Source organism: Molossus molossus, unplaced genomic scaffold (genome assembly GCF_014108415.1).
Source record: "Molossus molossus isolate mMolMol1 unplaced genomic scaffold, mMolMol1.p scaffold_m16_p_14, whole genome shotgun sequence".
Taxonomy (NCBI): domain Eukaryota; kingdom Metazoa; phylum Chordata; class Mammalia; order Chiroptera; family Molossidae; genus Molossus; species Molossus molossus.
In genome coordinates this window covers 1,280,929-1,298,289 of record NW_023425349.1, presented here as the reverse complement: position 1 = coordinate 1,298,289, position 17,361 = coordinate 1,280,929, and the positions used below count along the sequence as shown (strand labels likewise).

The 17,361-nt window shown below is 64.5% G+C and overlaps 3 protein-coding genes across 5 annotated transcripts; 2 read left to right on the top strand and 1 right to left on the bottom strand.

Moving 5' to 3' along the window:
* Positions 1-1,115: 1,115 nt before the first annotated feature.
* Positions 1,116-4,227, top strand: PTGDS (prostaglandin D2 synthase). 2 transcript variants are annotated; one of them, XM_036262114.1, is made up of 7 exons: positions 1,116-1,314; positions 2,022-2,164; positions 2,270-2,346; positions 2,883-2,993; positions 3,085-3,186; positions 3,785-3,810; positions 4,084-4,227. In XM_036262114.1, the coding sequence occupies exons 1-6, from the start codon at positions 1,201-1,203 to the stop codon at positions 3,808-3,810; spliced, it is 573 nt and encodes a 190-aa protein (XP_036118007.1). In that variant the 5' UTR covers positions 1,116-1,200; the 3' UTR covers positions 4,084-4,227. The 2 variants fall into 2 exon arrangements, with proteins under 2 accessions (XP_036118007.1, XP_036118006.1); XM_036262113.1 differs by having other exon boundaries at positions 4,081-4,227.
* Positions 4,228-11,607: 7,380 nt separating this feature from the next.
* On the top strand, positions 11,608-13,252 carry PAXX (PAXX non-homologous end joining factor). The gene is made up of 7 exons (XM_036260744.1): positions 11,608-11,756; positions 11,833-11,893; positions 12,140-12,189; positions 12,262-12,452; positions 12,539-12,607; positions 12,778-12,862; positions 12,959-13,252. Exons 1-7 carry the CDS (start codon positions 11,632-11,634, stop codon positions 12,996-12,998), a joined length of 621 nt encoding a protein of 206 aa, XP_036116637.1. The 5' UTR covers positions 11,608-11,631; the 3' UTR covers positions 12,999-13,252.
* A 660-nt stretch (positions 13,253-13,912) lies between these two features.
* On the bottom strand, positions 13,913-17,361 carry CLIC3 (chloride intracellular channel 3). 2 transcript variants are annotated; one of them, XM_036260743.1, is made up of 6 exons: positions 17,241-17,361; positions 14,912-15,021; positions 14,707-14,832; positions 14,476-14,582; positions 14,211-14,386; positions 13,913-14,127 (listed from the first exon to the last, which is right to left on the bottom strand). In XM_036260743.1, exons 2-6 carry the CDS (start codon positions 14,965-14,967, stop codon positions 13,969-13,971), a joined length of 624 nt encoding a protein of 207 aa, XP_036116636.1. In that variant the 5' UTR covers positions 14,968-15,021; positions 17,241-17,361; the 3' UTR covers positions 13,913-13,968. The 2 variants fall into 2 exon arrangements, with proteins under 2 accessions (XP_036116636.1, XP_036116635.1); XM_036260742.1 differs by lacking the exon at positions 17,241-17,361 and adding an exon at positions 15,851-15,888.

Here is a 17,361-nt window from a genome sequence, read left to right as displayed (position 1 = left end):
GCCAAGGCCAGAGCCAGGGCTGCCAAGAATCCAGCTTCCGGGCAGAAGGTGCCAGGCCTGGGGCAGGAGCCTGACCCCCCCCAGTGGTCTGGGCCTGTGTTTGGGGATGACCAGCCACAGCCGCAGCTCCGGTGTCCTCACCGCACACCGGCACCCCTTCCCCAGCCTCACTCCCCACCCCAGGGTCAGAGCGCAGGCTGCCCCTCGCCCGGGCGCCCGCACCCAGCGCGTCCAACACCGGTTAGAGCCGTCGACCTCACTCAGCCCTGCTAAGGCCCCCACCGGAGTCGCCTCAGGCAGGATCGGAGAACAGGGGGCAGTCCCAGGACCTCGGGCCTCACAGGCGGTCACCACCCAGGAGGCCTCTGGATGGGGCAGCCCTCTCTGTAAGGTGGGCAGCTGCCCTCAGGCCCCGGGCTGGGGAGACACCGCAGCTGTGAGTGGTCCTGGCCTCGGGGCCCCAGGTAACGGGACCAGCCTGAGTCCCCTGGGGTGCTGCTGGCCCAGACTCCTGGACAGGACACTGCGGCTGCTACACTCGAGGGGGAGGGGCCAGAGTGGCCCTAGGCTGAGAAGGGTGTCTGGGCCCCCAGCCGAGCCCCAGCGGACGCACTGGGGGAGCTGTGCCCGCAGGCATGGCACTCAGGCTCGGCCCCCAGCAGGTCTGCTCTGTACCTTAGCTCGGGTTGCTGGTCACCCAGCTCGCTGGGCCTCTCAGGACCTAACTCATGCAGTGCAGCGGGGGCCTGGAGTCCCCTCCCGGGGTCACCAGGCTTGGAGAGAGAATGATGGTTGGGCTTACCGGGGGGCCCAGCCCCAGGTGGGAAGCGACGAGGCCCCAGAGGCAGGGCAGTGCCAAGGCTATGTCCCCTGCTCCCATCTGGGCCGCTGGGTGGATTCTGGCTCTGGAAAGGGACCAGCCATGAGCGGCCTCAGCCCCTTTGGCAGGGCCCGGCCTGTCCTGATTAGAGCCTCTTACATAAGTCGCCCTGTGGGGGTGAGGCTGCAGCAGGGCTTGTGCCCGTACCCTCCCCACTCTGGCATCACGAGCCTCCAGTGGGCTGTCCTTGGGCCCTGGGTGGAGGCCAAGCCGGGCCCATAAATAGGGGTCTCCCCAGTGGTTCCCGCTAGTCCTGCCGCCTCCTCACGCTGTCCACGCTGCTGGCACCAGGCCGCGGACGCCTGCCCGGCTCCAGGACAATGGCAGCTCTGTACACACTGTGGATGGGGCTGGTCCTGCCAGGGGTCCTGGGGGTCCTGCAGCCCGCGGCTGAGGCCCAGGTCTCCCTGCAGCCCAACTTCCAACAGGACAAGGTGAGGTGCTCCCCTGCCCGGACCCCAGGGCGGGACAGGGCTCAGTCAGGGGACAGGGGTGCTCCCTGGCCTGGCGTTGTCTCCCTGGGAGGAGGGAGCTGAGCAGGAGGAGGAGGCTGACCTGCACAGGCCAGGCCGGTAGTTCCCCAGCCGAGGAGGAGGAGGTGGGTATCGCTGACCCGCAGGGATGCACCTGTGACAGACGCACGTGGCACACGCGGGCATGGGGCCACGGCGTGCCTGCGCCACCCAAAGGGTCACTCCCCTGAGCTCACGACTTAGAGGAAACAAGCACACGTCCCACACCTGGGTCTCAGGACGAATCCTGGGACACAGCCGGCGCAAGCAGGCTGATGGAGGGGGCGCACGGGGTGGCGCACGGCCCCGCACACACAGCCGGCGGCGCGCACGCTCGGGACGCGGGGACGCGGCGGTGCTGGTCCTCCCGCCCAGCCCTGCGCCCCTTCCCACGAGCGGCGCAGACGCCTGGAGGCTGAGCCGCCCCACCCCCTGCAGGAACGGCCCGGTGCCCTCAGCTGCCCGGTCCACGCTCCCCCCGACGGGCTGGGCGGAGGAGGCGGGACGGACCTGCCCCGGGGAGGGGCGGCAGGGCGGGGGCAGACTGGAGACAGGCGCGAGGGGCAGGGGGTCCACCCCTGTTGCCCGGAGAGGGTCCTGGCCGACTGGGCAGGGGCCGTTTCCCGCAGTTCCTGGGGCGCTGGTTCACCTCGGGCCTCGCCTCCAACTCGAGCTGGTTCCGGGAGAAGAAGGCGGCTCTGACCATGTGCACTTCGGTGATAGCCCCGACCGGGAGCGGCGGCGGGCTCAACCTCACCACCACCTTCCTCAGGTGGGACAGCGGGCGGCCTTCCGGGGCTGAGAGCACCCCCCCCCCCCGTGGTTGTGGTCAGGGGTACCCCGGACTTGATCCTGACCCAAGGTGACCTGCCCATAGGAAAGACCAGTGTGAGACGCGCAGTCTGCTGCTGTGGCCAGCGGGCCCCCCAGGCTGCTACAGCTACACCAGTCTCCGTGAGTGGCCCCCCGGCACACGGCTGTGGGTGACTCTGGGTGAACCCCTAGCATGAGCAGGGTGAGGGCCTCTCCACCGGCGTCAGCAAGTCCAGTGCGCGGCCTGGATCTGCTCATGTGCAGGGGACCTGGGAGGCCCCTCCCTGCCCCTGCGTGGAATTTTCCACACCTTAGTTGCCTCCTCCCTGCTGGCCAGGCAGGACACACAGGACCACCCCTGCCGTGGGGGCCACTAAAGATGGCTTCCCGGCTGGGAAATCTTCCCTCTCCCTGGCCAGCCAAAGGGTTGGCAGCTACACCATGATCGCCCCATTTCCTGAGCCCAGTTTGCTGGCCCCCAGGACTCCTGTTTTGGGAGCACAGGCCCCACCCGCAGAGCTCACAGGCTGTGCAGGCTGGGAGCAGGGGGCTGGCCACCTGCCCGGGCTGGGGAGGAGCGGGAAGGCAGCCAGCCAGAGGCGGAGCGTCGAGGCCCCCTCCCAAGGCCAGAGGTCTGGGGGCGGCTCACCCACCGGGGTCCTCTCGTGGGTTCCCAGACTTGGGCAGCACGCAGGAGGTGCGGGTGGTGGAGACGGATTACGAAGACTACGCTCTGCTCTACACCTCGGGCACCCGGGACCACGACTTCCACTTGGCCACTCTCTACAGTACGCACCCGCCCTCCCAGGGACCCAGCCTGGCCTGGGGGGGCTCCCTGAGTGGGGCAGAGCAGACAGCACCCGTTGCCTTCCTGCCCAGGTCGGACCCAGACCCCGAAGGCTGATGTGAAGGAGAAGTTCACGACCTTCGCCGAGGCCCAGGGGTTCACAGAGGACACCATTGTGTTCCTGCCCCAGACCGGTGAGGGCCCTGGTCTGATGCTGGGATTAAGATCAGATTCGAGGCAGATACGCAGCCTCCTGATTCAGGGGCAGCTGAGGTCTGAGCTCATCTGACCAGACTGCCCACGGAGCTGCCTCGTGGCCTCTGGAGTGGGGGTGGGCTGTACTCCCCGCATGACCTTGGCCTGTAGCCCCGGAGTTGGGGGGGTGGGGCTAGAAACCCCCCCTCCCCACATTCACCAAGCACCCAAAGTATGTGCCAGGTCCTGGGTCAGCCCCCAAGGTACAGGTGTCCCCGGCCTAGTGGGGGGCAGGCACTACAAACAACCTGTGTGGGGACAGGCACTGTGTGGGGGCAGGCGGGGTACAGCACATTGGGGCTCAGACGCGGCTCCCCAAGGCCTCAGGGCCCATTGGCTTTGGAGGGTCAGGCAGCCTGCTCTGTGACACGTGGGGACAGAACCCCTCTGTCTGTAGGTGCAGGGTCTGGGAGAGGGGTGGGAGAGACAGAGGAGCAGTTTTGGGGGTCAACCAACTCCCTAGGTAGCCCAGGTGGGGGAGGTGGCCCTGGCCCAGGACACTGACTGCCCCTCCTCCCTCCGATTCTTTCTTGGCAGATAAGTGCGTGGAGGGGCACCAGTAGGTGAGTGGGCTGCGGGCTGGCCTCCCACCCCCCATGCAGGGGAGGTCCCGGGCAGAGGGCGCCCAAGGGGGAGGGAGCTGCACCGGGGTGCACTGAGGCTGGGACAGGATCGGGTGAGGAGGGCAGAGGAGCCGGTGCCCTTTGCTGAGAAATGTCATGGGATGAGGCCCTAGGGGCGTCCACTCCCCTGCTGCCTGGACCCTGGGCAGTCTGCACACCCCGGGGCAGCGAGGGGCCCTTTGCCTGCGCCACTGCGGTCCGCTCTCTCAGCAGGTGACCCCAGCCCTCAGGACCTGGCCATGCTGCCCTGCTCCGCTCTCCTCCGAGACCCCGAGACCCAGCCCTGGCCCCCTGGCCACCACTCCGCCCCCGAGCTTTATGCTGCCTCTGAGAATAAAGTCCAGAAGCAAGTCAGCAGCCTGACTGCTGTCTGTCTGTCTGTCCTGCAGTCCGCCGTCTGCGCTGCCCCGGGGCCTGCCCCACCTGCTCTCTGGGCTCCTGAGCACCCCCACTGGCTCCGGACCCTGTCCCCCCGCCCCTCTCTGTTCCTCAGGGCCTCCTGGGGCACAGGTGGGGCAGGGGAGGTGGCCGGTCAGAAGGCAGGACAGCTAGGGGACGTGCCCCCAGCAGCAGCCTGCCCTTCCCTGCCAGGCAAGGCCCAAGGTCAGGGCAGCTTGGGGTCCAGGCAGCTCGGAAGGCGTGGGATTAGCACACTGGGGCTGGGCGGGGGTCGGGTTTTCCAGGGACCAGGAGGAAGGTGGCTGGTGTCTGCCCCCTTTTCCCGGGACAGATTGACCAAGTGGGCTGGACGGGCCACCCTCCATCCCCTCCGGCTACCCGAGTACCCGAGGACACTTGGCCTCTGGCCTGGGTCTCAAGAGCACCCTGCCCTGCTCATCTGCCAGGCTCCTGGCACCAAATCCAACGCCTGCAGGAGTGTGGTCTCCCACCCGCCCTGCCTCTTGTTCTCCGCCCTGGGTTCCCGCTGGGGGCCATGTTCAGGCCCTGTCCGGGCCCCTTGCTCGCCCTGTGCAGTCCACTCAGCTCCCACCAGGCCGGGCCCTGCAGAGGGGTTGTGAGGCTCGGAGGTGAGGGTGAGCTTCCGGGAGGGCTTCTCGGAGGAGGGGATCCAGGGGCTATGCCTGAGCTGAAGGCTGGGCACCAATATCCCAGAGGGCCTGCCAAGACTACCCTTCCCCTGCTGCGGAGCGTCTGGCCACCCCCCCAGAGGAGACACTGGAGATGGGCCAGGGTGCTCGCTGCAGGGCACCCTGACCTTGAGCCAGGTGGCAGGTGAGCTCCCCAGGCATCTTGTGGGCATAAAGGCCCTGCCCCTGGGCGCCTGTGCACCCCCAGGACCATCCTCCACAGGGCTGCAGACACTGCCGGTCAGCTCCGTTCTTGCCCGGCTCAGGGTCCCCGGCCAGGCCCAGGGCCCCATCCAGCCAGGTGGCCCAGGCACCCCCTCCTCAGGGACGCCCTCTCCCCACTGCTTCTCCATCTAGGTCCCAGCTGCCTGGCTTCCTTGTGACCAGAACAGTTGGAGGGCCAGGGGCAGCCCACCCCTGACCACGCTCTGATCCAGGCTCAGCGTGTATGGGGAAGGGAGAGACCCCACGCTCCTGCCTCATTCCATTGGGGGTGGGTGAGCGGGGAGGGCAGCAGGCCCCTCAGCTGGCCTCTAAGTTGTGCCTCAAGTGGGGACAGCTCACAGCTGTCCTCACGCTGGGTCAGGGTGGACTTGGGCACGGGGGCTGCCTGCGTCTCTCCCTGCACCCTCCCTACAGTTCCGGGGCACCCGGTACGTGGCTGGGGGCCATCCAGTGACCCAGGCTTCCTGGACTCCAAGGACAACATGAAGATGCCCGTGGTCTCAGTGACCCCTTGGCACTTCACCTGCCCAAGGGGGTGCTCCTGACACCACCCACCCCCACCCCACCGCATGCTCCAGGCCTGGCTGAGGTGGCAGCCACCTGCACATCCAGTTAGTTCTGACCCCCAGGCAGGAGTCAGCGTCTCCTTGAGACCCTCCTGTCTGTGGCAGAGGGGATCTGGACCCCCCTCACCCCTCCGTTCTTGCCACCCCTCCCTCCCCTGTTTGCAGTGAGGGGTGCAACCAGGAGTGCTGACTGCTTCTCTCCGCCACCACCCCCAGTACAATAAATAACGTCCAAATGACAGCAGGTCTTGTGTTTCTTGTGGGGGGCTAGGGCATGAGGCAGAGAGGCCAGGTGGCCAGGAGTAGGGGTGGCCCAGGACCCACCCAGAGAAGGACCTGCAGCCATGGTCAGTTCCAGGGCCCTGGGCAGGACCCCTTGCTGGGCAAGGCCCTGCTCTGCCAGCCCCTCTGGGTGGTGGGCATAGGAGGGGCTGGGGCTCCGCTCCACTTGGGGCAGCCTCCTCCAAACGGAGGGGCAGAGGGTCGCAGGGGCTTCCCTGGAGCCCCTGGACCTCCGCAGACCAGGGGCACTGGGACTAGGGCAGTGCCCTGGCCCCCAGACCTGCATGCAGCTGACTGGAGGGCACAGTGCCCACTGGACAGGACTCCACGCCAAGTGTGTGCCGGGCTCCGAGGGTGCAGCGGCTGGCTCAGCCCTTGGGTCCTCCGGAACCAGTGCCAGGAGGGGGGCTGTCTCTGGCGCTTCTGTGCCCAGGAGCCCCTTCCACGCCCCCACTGCTCCCCTGACCACCCACCCCGGCAACGTGCGGGCTGTGGGGACTCTGCGCCCGGACCCCTGCCCAGCACGGGGGGAGGGGAGGAGAGGGGCACAGAGCTCCGTCCTGCCCTTGTGCTCCGTCTGGGCAACCTCGCTGTTCTTTAGATGTGATCTGAAGAATTTGCGGGGCAAACGGCCGAAGCGCTTGTGGAAATGAATAAACCTCAACCCCGACTGCAGCGGGGAAGAGCCTGCAGGGGGAGTTCTCACCCCTCGCGCTCAGCCGCAGTCACCCGACCGGGAGGGACACCTGCGCCTCCAACAGAGGTTTTCGGCGTTACTGCCCCGGGACGGTTTTCTCCCACCGGGCTCAGCCAATGAGACGCTCACAGCCCAGCCAATGAAAAGTCCCGATCCCAGCCTCCTCGACAGCCTCTGTCCCCGCCCCTGCCTACCCCCGACATCCTCTGTCCCCGCCCCCCGACGGCCTCTGTCCCCGCCCCCGACGGCCTCTGTCCCCGCCCCCCGACGGCCTCTGTCCCCGCCCCCCGACATCCTCTGTCCCCCCCGCCCCAGCCCCCGCCCTCCGACAGCCTCTGTCCCCGCCCCTCCTGACAGCCTCTATCCCCGCCCCCCCGACGGCCTCTGTCCCCGCCCCTCCGACAGCCTCTGTCCCCGCCCCAGCCCCGCCCTCCGACAGCCTCTGTCCCCGCCCCTCCGACAGCCTCTGTCCCCGCCCCCCCGACGGCCTCTGTCCCCGCCCCTCCGACAGCCTCTGTCCCCGCCCCAGCCCCGCCCCCCAACGGCCTCTATCCCCGCCCCTCCGACGGCCTCTGTCCCCGCCCCTCCGACAGCCTCTGTCCCTGCCCCCGCCCTCACCCCACCCCCAACGGCCTCTATCCCCGCCCCTCCGGCGCCCCCTTGCCTCCCCTCCGAGAAGGTCCCTCTTTATGTCCCCGGACTGGCCCACGGTTTTTCCTTAGCTTGCATGTTTCAAATTACAGTTCTTTGCTGCTCCCAAATAAACCCATTTCTGCTGCTAAAATAACTGACTGGTGTGGTTTTTCTAGGACAGCCATCTGTAAATAGTTCAGAAAAAAAATAACACCAGATGCAAATAGGCAAAATGTGGAGCCCGGCTGATGTGGATCCCCAGTAGGGGGCATGCAGGAGGCAGCCCATCGATGTTCTCACTCATCGATGTTTCTATATCTTTCTCCCTCTCACTTCCTCTTTTTCTAAAACAATCAATAAAGAAAACAAAATGTTGATCGTTGCTCTATCTGGGTGACGATGGCTCCTTATACTTTGCCTCTGACACCAGTCTGGAACGGCAGCCCTGGGGAGGGAGGGGGTGTGGGAACCCGGCAGCCAGCCCTGCCCCGAGCTGGGAGCTGGGAGCTACCCACGTGGCCGCGGCACCATCTACTCCCTTCTGTGAGGTGTCTGCTGAGAGATACCATCTGAGCTGCAGTGAGAAATCAGTTGATGGATCCATTGATCGATCTATCGGTTGCCATTCAGTTTCCACGTGGACCAAGAGAAGAAGGGGCAGAAGGAATCATGAGGCAACAGCAGGACTTCAAGACCAAGAGTTGGGGAGGCCAGCGCTCCGGAGACTGGCGAACAAGGGCTTGCATTTGGCTCCCAGCCCCCACAGGGCTCTGGTCCCCTGTTTTCTCCTGGTAACTGTTCCCTCTCCAGTCCCCTGAGAAGAATCTGGAGTAGGGAGATGCAAGTTGCCCTCCATGACCTCATGGACACCCTCGCCTCAGAGGGGGGCTCCCTTCTGGAGTGGGGCAGCCCTTTCACACATGCGGATCACTCTGCTCCGCATCATGGAAGCAGCCCTCGACCAGTTCTTCACCCGGCAGGTCTGTCCGCTCATGCTGCCTCTGCTCACAATGCCCCCCAGGGGTGCTACCTCACTGAGAGGTAAGTCCAAAGTCCTTAGGTGGCCAACAAGGGCCTCCCTGGTCGACCCTCCTCTAACCCCACTGCCTATCCCCCTTCACTCCAGCCCTATTCATCTCCTCATGTCCCTAAGCATTCCAGCCTCATGCCTACCTCAGGGCCTTTGCACAGGCTGCCCCTGCCTGGAATGATCTCCCAGTTCTCTGCTTGGCTGGCTCGCTCCACTCCTCTGAAATCTTTTGCCCAAATACCACCCTGAGTGGTATTTCCTTGGACCTCTGGGACCCCAAGCCCCGGCTGCCCTCTGACCTGGCTAGCTGCTCCCTGTGCCCTCTCTGTTGCTCAGCTTGCATTGCTCAGTGCCCTTTCTCCCTTCCTCCCTCACACACTGACCAGGTGCTCAGGCGGCCTGCAGGCCGTCTTAGACCCTCTCCCGGCCCGCCTTTCAGGCCCACCTACCTCGTGCCCTGAGCAACAGGTACCTGCAGCCCACACGGAATAGGAGTGTCCCTTGCAGAAGACCCGAGGTGTCGGAGACCGGTTTTGTTACATTTTCTAGACATTTGTGTAATTTTTTTCACTTTGATTTTGCAGTTTCCTCACCATGTTTTGGAACCAGTTTTTGTTTCAGGCCTCGTATGAGTTTCCTGTGGCTGCCGTAGGAAACGGATCCAAGCTTGGTGGCTTCCAACGTACGTTTATTCTCTTACAGTGTTGAGGCCGGAAGTCCAAGATCGGTTTCCCTGGGCTGAAATCAGGTGTCAGCAGGGCCATGCCCCCTCCGCAGGCTCTGGTGGCAACCCTGCCTTGCCTGTTTCATCTTCTGGGGGCTGCCACCACCTGGGGCTGGCAGCTGCCTCACTCCAGCCTCTGCCTCCAGTGGCTACATGGCTGCTCCTCCTCTTTGTGAAATTTCCTTCTGCCTCTTGTGACAGCATTCAGGGCCCTTCAGATACAGGAGCATCTCCCCATCTCAAGATCTGTAACTTAACTGCATCTGCAGGGACCCCTAGTCCAGACAAGCTAACATGCACAGTTCAGGGATGGGGACCCAACACCCTTTGGGGGCACGGTCAGCCTGCTACTTTCTGCCTGGAGACATTTCCCCGAGCCCAAGCACTGTGCCCGGGCGGTTTAACGTCTGAGGCACTCCTGAGGGCTGGAGACTGCACAGGCACGCCCCAACCTGCTCCTCCCACTACGCCAGAGTCCTGTGTGCACAGCACCTTCTCCATCTCCGTCCCTCACCCAGCGGCACTCCGAGTTCCCGGGACACACAGGGCCCCCACGTCTTCTCCAAACCTGGCCCAGCCAGTGGTCTTGGGGAAGGGCGTCGCCTCTCCATCTCACTCTGAGCCCCTGGCCCACCTCCATCAGCTCTGCCCCGAGGGACCCAGCAGCCTCACTCCCCTCTCCGCTTGGCACTCAACGGGGGCCTCACACACACACACACACACACACACATACACACACACGTCAGCGTGCCTCTGCCCACCCCACCCCTGCGCAAACCCTCCAACAGCTGTGTTCGTTTCTTCGCCATACTGATTGGACATCTAGCGCCATGTGCCAGGCCCAGTTTGAGCACAAGAGGACACAAGAGCAAATAAGACAGGACTGGGTAATAAACAGGATAAGTGAGTGTCTTGGTCCCCTGCTCCTGAGACACAAACTACCCAAAACTTGGTGGCTTCAAACAACAAGCCTGTGTTACCTCCCAGTTTCTGGGGTCAGGAGTCTGGCCTGGGCAACCAAGGCCCCTGGCATGAGACATCCCCTGAGGCGGCATCAAGCTGCCGGCCGAGGCTCAGCTGGGAACGTCCTGTCCCTCAATGCTTGTTGGCAGGCCACGGTCCTCTGTCCCCTGGGTGTCTCCACAGGGCTGCCTCATGTCATGGGAGCAATTCAAGGAGAAAGAGTGCCGGCCCACCACCGCTGCCCTATTCTATTGGTTAGAAGCAAGTTGCTTAATGTGGCCCCCACTCAGGGGAGGGACCCACAAAAGTGTCAACAAAGGGTGGGGATAGTTAAGGGCCATCTCAAAGGCTGCTGCCACAGTAAGTAAACCAGAATGTATTTTACATAGTGGTGTGTGTGGGTGAAAAGAAGATAAAACAGGACAGGAGTTGTGGGGCAGGGTGTTGACATTTTACATAAAGTGACTAGGGGACTAGGGTGTTGACATTTTACATAAAGTGACTAGGGGAGGCCTCTTTGGGAAGACGACTTCTGAGTAAAGGCCTGAAGGAAGTGTATGAGTCTGGGGAGAGGGCATGCCAGACAGACAATGGCTTGTGAAAAGGCCCTGAGGCAGGCCTCATGGGGGGGGGGGGCTGAAGGCTGTGAGCCAGGAGAAAGTGGGAGATGAGGCTGGCTTGGCTGCAGGCATACAAAGATACCTTGGCCTAGCCTACACAACCCCCGCTGCCCTCAGCCCTCCTGCAAAGCCTTGGGCAGGACTGTGGAGCCTCTGCCGCAGGTGCACCCTGCCTGGGATGCCCCTATCCTGAGCGCTCCATCTTCTCTCCCTTCAGTTCGCAGGGCACTTAGCAAGGCCTCAGGTTCGTGTTTCACCTGTGTATTTGGCCATCCCTTCAGATCTCTCAAGCCCAGATGTCACAAGGCGCTCAGAGGCCTTGCCTGCTGGTCAAGGTGCGCTCAAGGCCTAGGACACAGCACAGAGAGCCACGGGTGGGTGAGTGAAGGAAGCTTTTTGCCCTGGTTGCCATATTTGATTCACTTTTGTATTCTGACTTGTTCAGCATTACGAAGCTTTGCGTTTGTATCTAAAGACGACGCCAGAAATATCTCCGCGAGGGCCAGAGACTGGGTTTGGAGGCCGCAGGGACCAGCAAGGGGCGGGGCGGAGCGGCACAGGGCCGGGCCCGGGACAGGGATCTGCCCGCGAAGAAGGGGTTCACGGGGGTGGCAGGCACCCAGGGGAGTAAGGCCCCAAAAGCCTCTCGGAGGGTGTGAGGGCTGGAGCCCCAACAGCACCGTGCAGCCCGGGCTCAGACAGGCCATCCAGGAGCCACGCCTGCGCCCTAAGCTCCGCCCACCCACGTGGTCTCGCCCTATAACCTAACCCCGCCCCGTGGCTAAGCCCCGCCCAGATAGCGGCGCCCGGCGTCCTAAGCTCCGCCTGCCCGGCTCCGGCAGCGTCAGCGGTGCGCAGGCCAAGGCCTTCCGGGCCCGCCCCAGGCCCGCCCACCGCGCCCGCCGTCCCGGCCCCTGGGCTCGCACGGCTGCCATGGTTCCGCTGCCGCTCTCGGTGCCGCTCTGCACGTTGCCGCCGGGCCCCGGGCCCCCGCGCTTCGTGTGCTACTGCGAGGAGGAGGCCAAAGGGGCCGGGGGCCCAGGCGGCTTCAGCCTCTAGTGAGTGGCGGGGCCGGGGCGAGGGGGGCGCGGGCAGCTCTGCGGGCGGCGCCGCCTGACAGCCCCTCCCCCACAGCGTGACGGACGCCGCGGAGCTTTGGAGCACCCGCTTCTCCCCGGACAGCCTTGCGGCCCTCGTGGGTAACCGGGCTCCTGGCGGGCCTCGCAGCCCCAGCACCCCTCCCTGCAGTGCGGGCCGCCCATGGGCCGGAGTGGGGTGGTCTGGACTCCCCGGAAGGGTCCGGACACTCTCTCCGGGGCTCGGTAGCTGTCATCCTAAGATTGCCTTGGGGTCCTGGGTGGCTCTAGGTCGGGCAGGTTTGGGGTGTCGCCAGTCGTTCTGGGGTCTCGGGCGGATTGTGACCAGTCCCCGTGCCTTGTAGAAAACTCGGTTGGGCCTGAGTGCGGCGGAGGACATCACTCCCCAGTTCAGGTGAGCCCTGGGCTGGTAGGAACGGGGCTGATAGGTCCGGCCACAGCACTCAGCCGCGGTCTCCTTCCCCAGGGCCGCCTTCAAGCAGCAAGCTGTGACTTTCACTCCGCAGGAGGTGGGAGCATCCCTGGCCCTTTCTGGGGGGCCCTCTGCTCTGGAGTTTGAGCTCTCCAAGGTGCCAGGCCCAGAGGCAGCCTCCAGGATACAGGCACTGACCCTGGGTCTGGCCGAGCGTGTGTGCAGCTTGGAGCGGCAGCTGGCAGGTAGGTTCGGGGGCAGGGGGACGGGCACACGGCAGCCTCGCTGGGGTCCCTCTGACTGTGCCTCCATTCCTGGCTTTCCCCCCCAGCTGTGGAAGAGAGAGCTGCCAGCCCCAGGAAGAGCCCTCGGCGAGTAGGGCCTCAGCAGTTCTTACCAGGTAAGGCCTCTCACCTATGACTGGAGTTGGGGCTGTGCTCATTCCTGTGACTCAGTTTCCCCAGAACAAGCCTCAAGCTCCAAAGAGAGGCTCTATCTATGTGGAGTAGGGGTTGTGGTCCTGGGATCCTACTGTATTCAGGAACCCCCCCCCCATCCTGCTTTCCCTAGACCCCGATTCTCAGAGAGGCTGCCCCGGACCTGGGGTCAGGAGACGGTGTCCTGGAGAGTCCCTCATCAACCCGGGCTTCAAAAGGTGCTCACCCACTGCCCCTCCCACCTGTGCTCAGGGTCCAGCCCGGGGCCCTTCCCTTTCTTCTACACACATAATGTCACCCCTCTTCCCTTCCAGTAAGAAGCCAGCCAGTGGTGTAGATTTTGACGACCTCTGACCGCACAGCACAAAGTGTGGCGTTTACCTGGGAGAAGAGGGGCAGTCCCGAGACCCCACCACATCCGCTGTGCGTCTGCTGTCTGGCAGGAGCAAACCTGCTTCTTGAGCCCCTTCCCCATCAAATAAACGGCTTCCTCAGGCAGAGGTCATGGCCAGGCTCTGGCTCTTGGGGGCCGGGTGGGGAGAGGGGCCATGCATTCCCCCCAGTCCTGCCTACAATCTGGGTGCTGGGCCACAGGATGTAAACAAGTGTGTCAGGTTCTTGATCCCTGGTGCAGACGGTGTCCTGGAGAGTCCCTCATCAACCCGGGCTTCAAAAGGTGCTCACCCACTGCCCCTCCCACCTGTGCTCAGGGTCCAGCCCGGGGCCCTTCCCTTTCTTCTACACCCCATAATGTCACCCCTCTTCCCTTCCAGTAAGAAACCAGAAGCCACCAGGTTCTCCCCACCTGCCCAGCTGTGCAAGGCAGGGCCAGGGCTCCCCAGGGCTGGAACTTGTCCACCCCATGGGGCCACACCTCTTGCAGACCCCAACCCAGCATGGCCTCGAGTACCCCATACCACGCACACAGTAGGTACTTCGGAAGATGGTGGGAGTGGCCTGCCACCAGGGGTGGGGCCGAGGAATGTGGGCCACCCCGCCCACTGGCAGGGAGCCCTAGGGTGCCCAGGGTAGGCTCTGCGCCCCACCCTCCTCGGCCATCCTGCTGCTCCACCCTGACCTGACTGGTTTGGGAGCCCAATCCAGTTCCCACCATCCCTAATGAATGGGGAGGATGGGCTGTGCCCCGCCCACCGACCTCTGCCCCTGTCAATCCCAGCTGTCATCTGGAACTGAGCAGCCCACGTGGGGGCTTCGGGGTGGCAAAAATCACAGGCCCTCTGGTCCCTGGGATGTGCGAACACGCTCACTGGAACAGAGATGGCTTTATGGGACGAGTGGGCGGAGGTGGCAGCGGAGGGGGGCGCTAGCGGGGGTGTACGACCGGCCGGTAGGCCGCCAGTATCTCGGAGCTGTGCGGACACGTGTACTTGAACTCCTTCTCCTGGAGCGCGCTGTCCAGGTAGCGGCGGACTCCGCGCAGCTCGGCAGGGATGGGCGCCTGGCGGAAGTGCGCGCACACCGTCTGCGGGCGGGCGGGCGAGGGGCGCGAGCTCGGTCAGGGCCTCCCGGAGGGCCGCCTCCCGCCCGCGCCCAGCCCGCGCTTACGTCCACGATGTGCAGCTTGGGCAGCAGGCCGCAGTCGGCCAGTGTGAGCTGCTCGCCGTCCAGGAAGCGGCGGCGCGACTCTTGCAGCTGCGGCTCCCGGGCCAGTTCGTGCTCCAGGGGCGTGCGCAGGTAGCCGTCTAGCTTGGCGAGGGCGCGCAGCAGCTGCTGGTACAGGGCTGGGGGCGCAGGGGGGCTCACTGAGGACCTCGCCTGGGAGGCAGCTGTCCTCACCTTCGCCAAGCCTTCCGACCCTGACCCTTCTCACCATCATCCTGCGTGGGCACCGGGTTCTTGATGAACGCGGAGAACTTGTGAAAGACATCGTTTCCCGCAGTGGCGGACTCCCTGTAGCGGGGAGCCAGGCTGGGGAATCTGGGATGGAGGAGAGCCGGGAGGGACTGTGGTCAGACCCTTGCACTACCACCCCGCCCCCGCCAGCCCTACATGTCCTTTCTGGGCGCCCCATCTTTGCCCTCCTGCTGTGCTGGGTTCTCACTCGGGGGGCCCCAGTGTCTCCTCCAGAAACTCCTCGATCTGCAGCGTGTCCGTCTTGGCATCACCGTCATAGAGCAAGATGGGCAGCTGTGAGCCAGGGGCAAAGTCCTTCAGCACATCCAGGGACCTGCGGACACGAGGGGGGAGAGGTAGTAGCCCCAGGGGACAGAGGTCCCCCAGGGGTCCCTTGGGGTGGAGGGGCTCACCTGCGAGTGTCCACCGTCGTGAGGGTGAAGGGCACACCCTTGAGTAGCAGGATCATGAAGAGCCTCTGACAAGAGGGGCAGTGTCCCACGCTCTCACAGTCCTCGCTCGCCTGGGGTGGGTGGAGTTGAGGGGTGTCAGGGCAGGGAGCAGACCCAGAAACCCCACCACCAGGCAGGGTGGGACCTGGCCTCCCACTGCCAAGAGACTGGAGCCATTCCAGGGCTCCGGCTAGGTTGGGCATGGCCTCAGCAAGTGGCCAGTGAGGGCCCTTGACTTTGTCCCTGGCGGTGGGGAAAGCCACAGAGCTGCTGGGAGCCTGGAGTATGAGAGCAGGCATAGGTGGGGGGGGACCCTGGCTCTGGGGCCTGACCCCTCAACCCTTATCTGAAGGGCCTGGGCAGAGGCCAGGGCCCTGGGCTCCAGGCCCCACAGGCTGGTCTCAAGGGTGGAGTAGGCCGAGTGAGCTGTTTTCGGAATGATTCACACGCCAACTGGGCACCAAGGCTGCAGCCCTAGCCACCCTGTGCCCCAAAAGTGGGGAGGGGGCCAAGGCCTGACAGCTTCATATAGAGCCCCACAAATCTGGGCACCAGTGGGGCTGTCTGGCTCAGCTCCCCCTCCTGCCACATTCACCCCAAGCTGCCTGGTTGGTGCCTCCCCACTAAGGGGTTTTATTTCCAAGAGGTCTGGGCTGGGCCCAGGAGCCCAGGCTAGGTGTTGGGACAGGGCCACCCCTACCCTTTTTGGGGACAACTCACTGGCCCTCTCCCCCAGGCTAACCCCCTTTTATTTAGCCTCCATAGGGCTGCCTGAGCCCACCCACCTCAAGAGAAGGAACACAGACACTGACATGGAGATCCACCCTTCAGCCCGCCCCAGAAAGCGGAGCCCCGAACAGCACCCCCTCCCGGAGGCCTCCCCCCAGTGCAGCCCGGCACCTTGACGAACAGCTGGAGTTTGGCAGTCTCAGCCATGGTGGGAGCTGCAGTGGCATGGGCGGGGACTGTCAGCTCTTTAAGGCTCCCTGGGCCCCGCCCTCCCAGCCCAGGGCCCGCCCTGGGAGTCACCTAAGAGGACGGATGAGGCTGGCAGCTGGCGGGCTGAGTCGGGGCATGAGGGTGTGACCATGCTGGGGGCTGAGTAGAGGGGGCTGGCACCTGGCACAGGCTGAGCAAGATGGGGACCTGAGTGCCCCCAAGGTACTGGTGTGGTGAGACAGCCCACGACCAGCGGACTGGGAGGCAGGGAGAGAGGGGCATCAGCCTGGGGGAGGGCAGCTCTGGATGAAATCACCCCCAGCATGAACCCCACTGCCCTCATGGTGTGAACATCCCGGTGTCTGTTGGGGCCCTGAGCCCAGAAAGCTGGGGGGTGGGTAGAGGACGGAACAGCTGGCCCCAGCCTCAGTTTCCCCATCTGCCTACCAGGGCATCACTAAAGTGGTAAGCTCACTTGGAGGGGATGCCCCCTCCCACCCACTGAGCTCTGTCAGGCAGAGCCCCCCCTCCCCAGGGCCGGCCCACATTCCAGGTGTGCCCTCTGGAGACAGGCCGGGCTCAGGTGTCCACCCAGCTGACCCCACGCCCCTGCCCCTCCCAGGCAGCTCAGGGCAGGTTTGTTTTGCTCTTAACCTTTAACAAGAGGAGCCAGGAGGGGTTTTGAAGCCGTAGCTTCCTGACCCAAGGTGTTGGCTCCCCTCCCCCCCACACCCTCAGCCGGAAGGCCAGAGGGCTGGGAGCCCGCCACCCCACAGGTGTGTACCTGCCCACCCTAAAGGGTGGCTTGGCACACCTCCCCCAGTCCACCAGTGGGTGGGCAGCTCCAGGGGACAACCCAAGGGAGGGGCCCACAGAAGCTCAGTGCCACCCAGTGGCGGAGAGCAGGATCTGCCCTGCAGTTCACCTCCCCAGGCTGTGGTCCCTCCTGGGGCCAGGTCTGATGGCTCCTTCCCAGACCCCACACCAGCCAGGCTCCTGGGCACAGGCCACAGGGAGAGCCCAGGGCTGACCTGGGCATGCTGCGGAGTTTGGCGCCCAGAGCTCCTCCCCTCCACCCACCTCCATTCCACCCGCTAGGATTTCAGGGGCTCCTCCACAACACGGGGGGCTTGCCCGCTTGTTTTCTTGGAAGGGATGCCCCCCAAACCAGGGCTCTGGAGAAGGGCCGAGGCCCCTCTGCACCTGTGAGCTCACCACAGATCTTGTGTGTAGAAAATACCCCCATACGCCTGTAAGGGAAACAGCTCTGCCCACGCACCTCCCCGCACCTACAGCACCTCGCCGCACTTACCGCACCTCCACCACACCTACCGCACCTCCCCGCACTTACCGCAAGACACAAACCGGAACAAGGTCGTGGTAGCGATAGGCTGGCATGCGGTGGTCACATTCTTGGCAGGAGTGTGGGAAAACAGACTTCTGGGGACGCGTGTCAGCAGCCTCATGACGGC

What these genes read in the sequence shown, in the direction of transcription:
- PTGDS (XM_036262114.1), top strand. Translation starts at nt 1,201, where the DNA reads ATGGCAGCTCTGTACACACTGTGGATGGGGCTGGTCCTGCCAGGGGTC. An exon ending in CCAACTTCCAACAGGACAAG is followed by an intron (nt 1,315 to 2,021) that starts GTGAGGTGCTCC and finishes CGTTTCCCGCAG; the next exon opens with TTCCTGGGGCGCTGGTTCAC. An exon ending in CTCACCACCACCTTCCTCAG is followed by an intron (nt 2,165 to 2,269) that starts GTGGGACAGCGG and finishes ACCTGCCCATAG; the next exon opens with GAAAGACCAGTGTGAGACGC.
- PAXX (XM_036260744.1), top strand. Translation starts at nt 11,632, where the DNA reads ATGGTTCCGCTGCCGCTCTCGGTGCCGCTCTGCACGTTGCCGCCGGGC. An exon ending in GACATCACTCCCCAGTTCAG is followed by an intron (nt 12,190 to 12,261) that starts GTGAGCCCTGGG and finishes CTCCTTCCCCAG; the next exon opens with GGCCGCCTTCAAGCAGCAAG. An exon ending in CTTGGAGCGGCAGCTGGCAG is followed by an intron (nt 12,453 to 12,538) that starts GTAGGTTCGGGG and finishes TTTCCCCCCCAG; the next exon opens with CTGTGGAAGAGAGAGCTGCC.
- CLIC3 (XM_036260742.1), bottom strand. Translation starts at nt 15,886, where the DNA reads ATGGCTGAGACTGCCAAACTCCAGCTGTTCGTCAAG. An exon ending in AACTCCAGCTGTTCGTCAAG is followed by an intron (nt 15,022 to 15,850) that starts GTGCCGGGCTGC and finishes CACCCACCCCAG; the next exon opens with GCGAGCGAGGACTGTGAGAG. An exon ending in ACGACGGTGGACACTCGCAG is followed by an intron (nt 14,833 to 14,911) that starts GTGAGCCCCTCC and finishes TCGTGTCCGCAG; the next exon opens with GTCCCTGGATGTGCTGAAGG.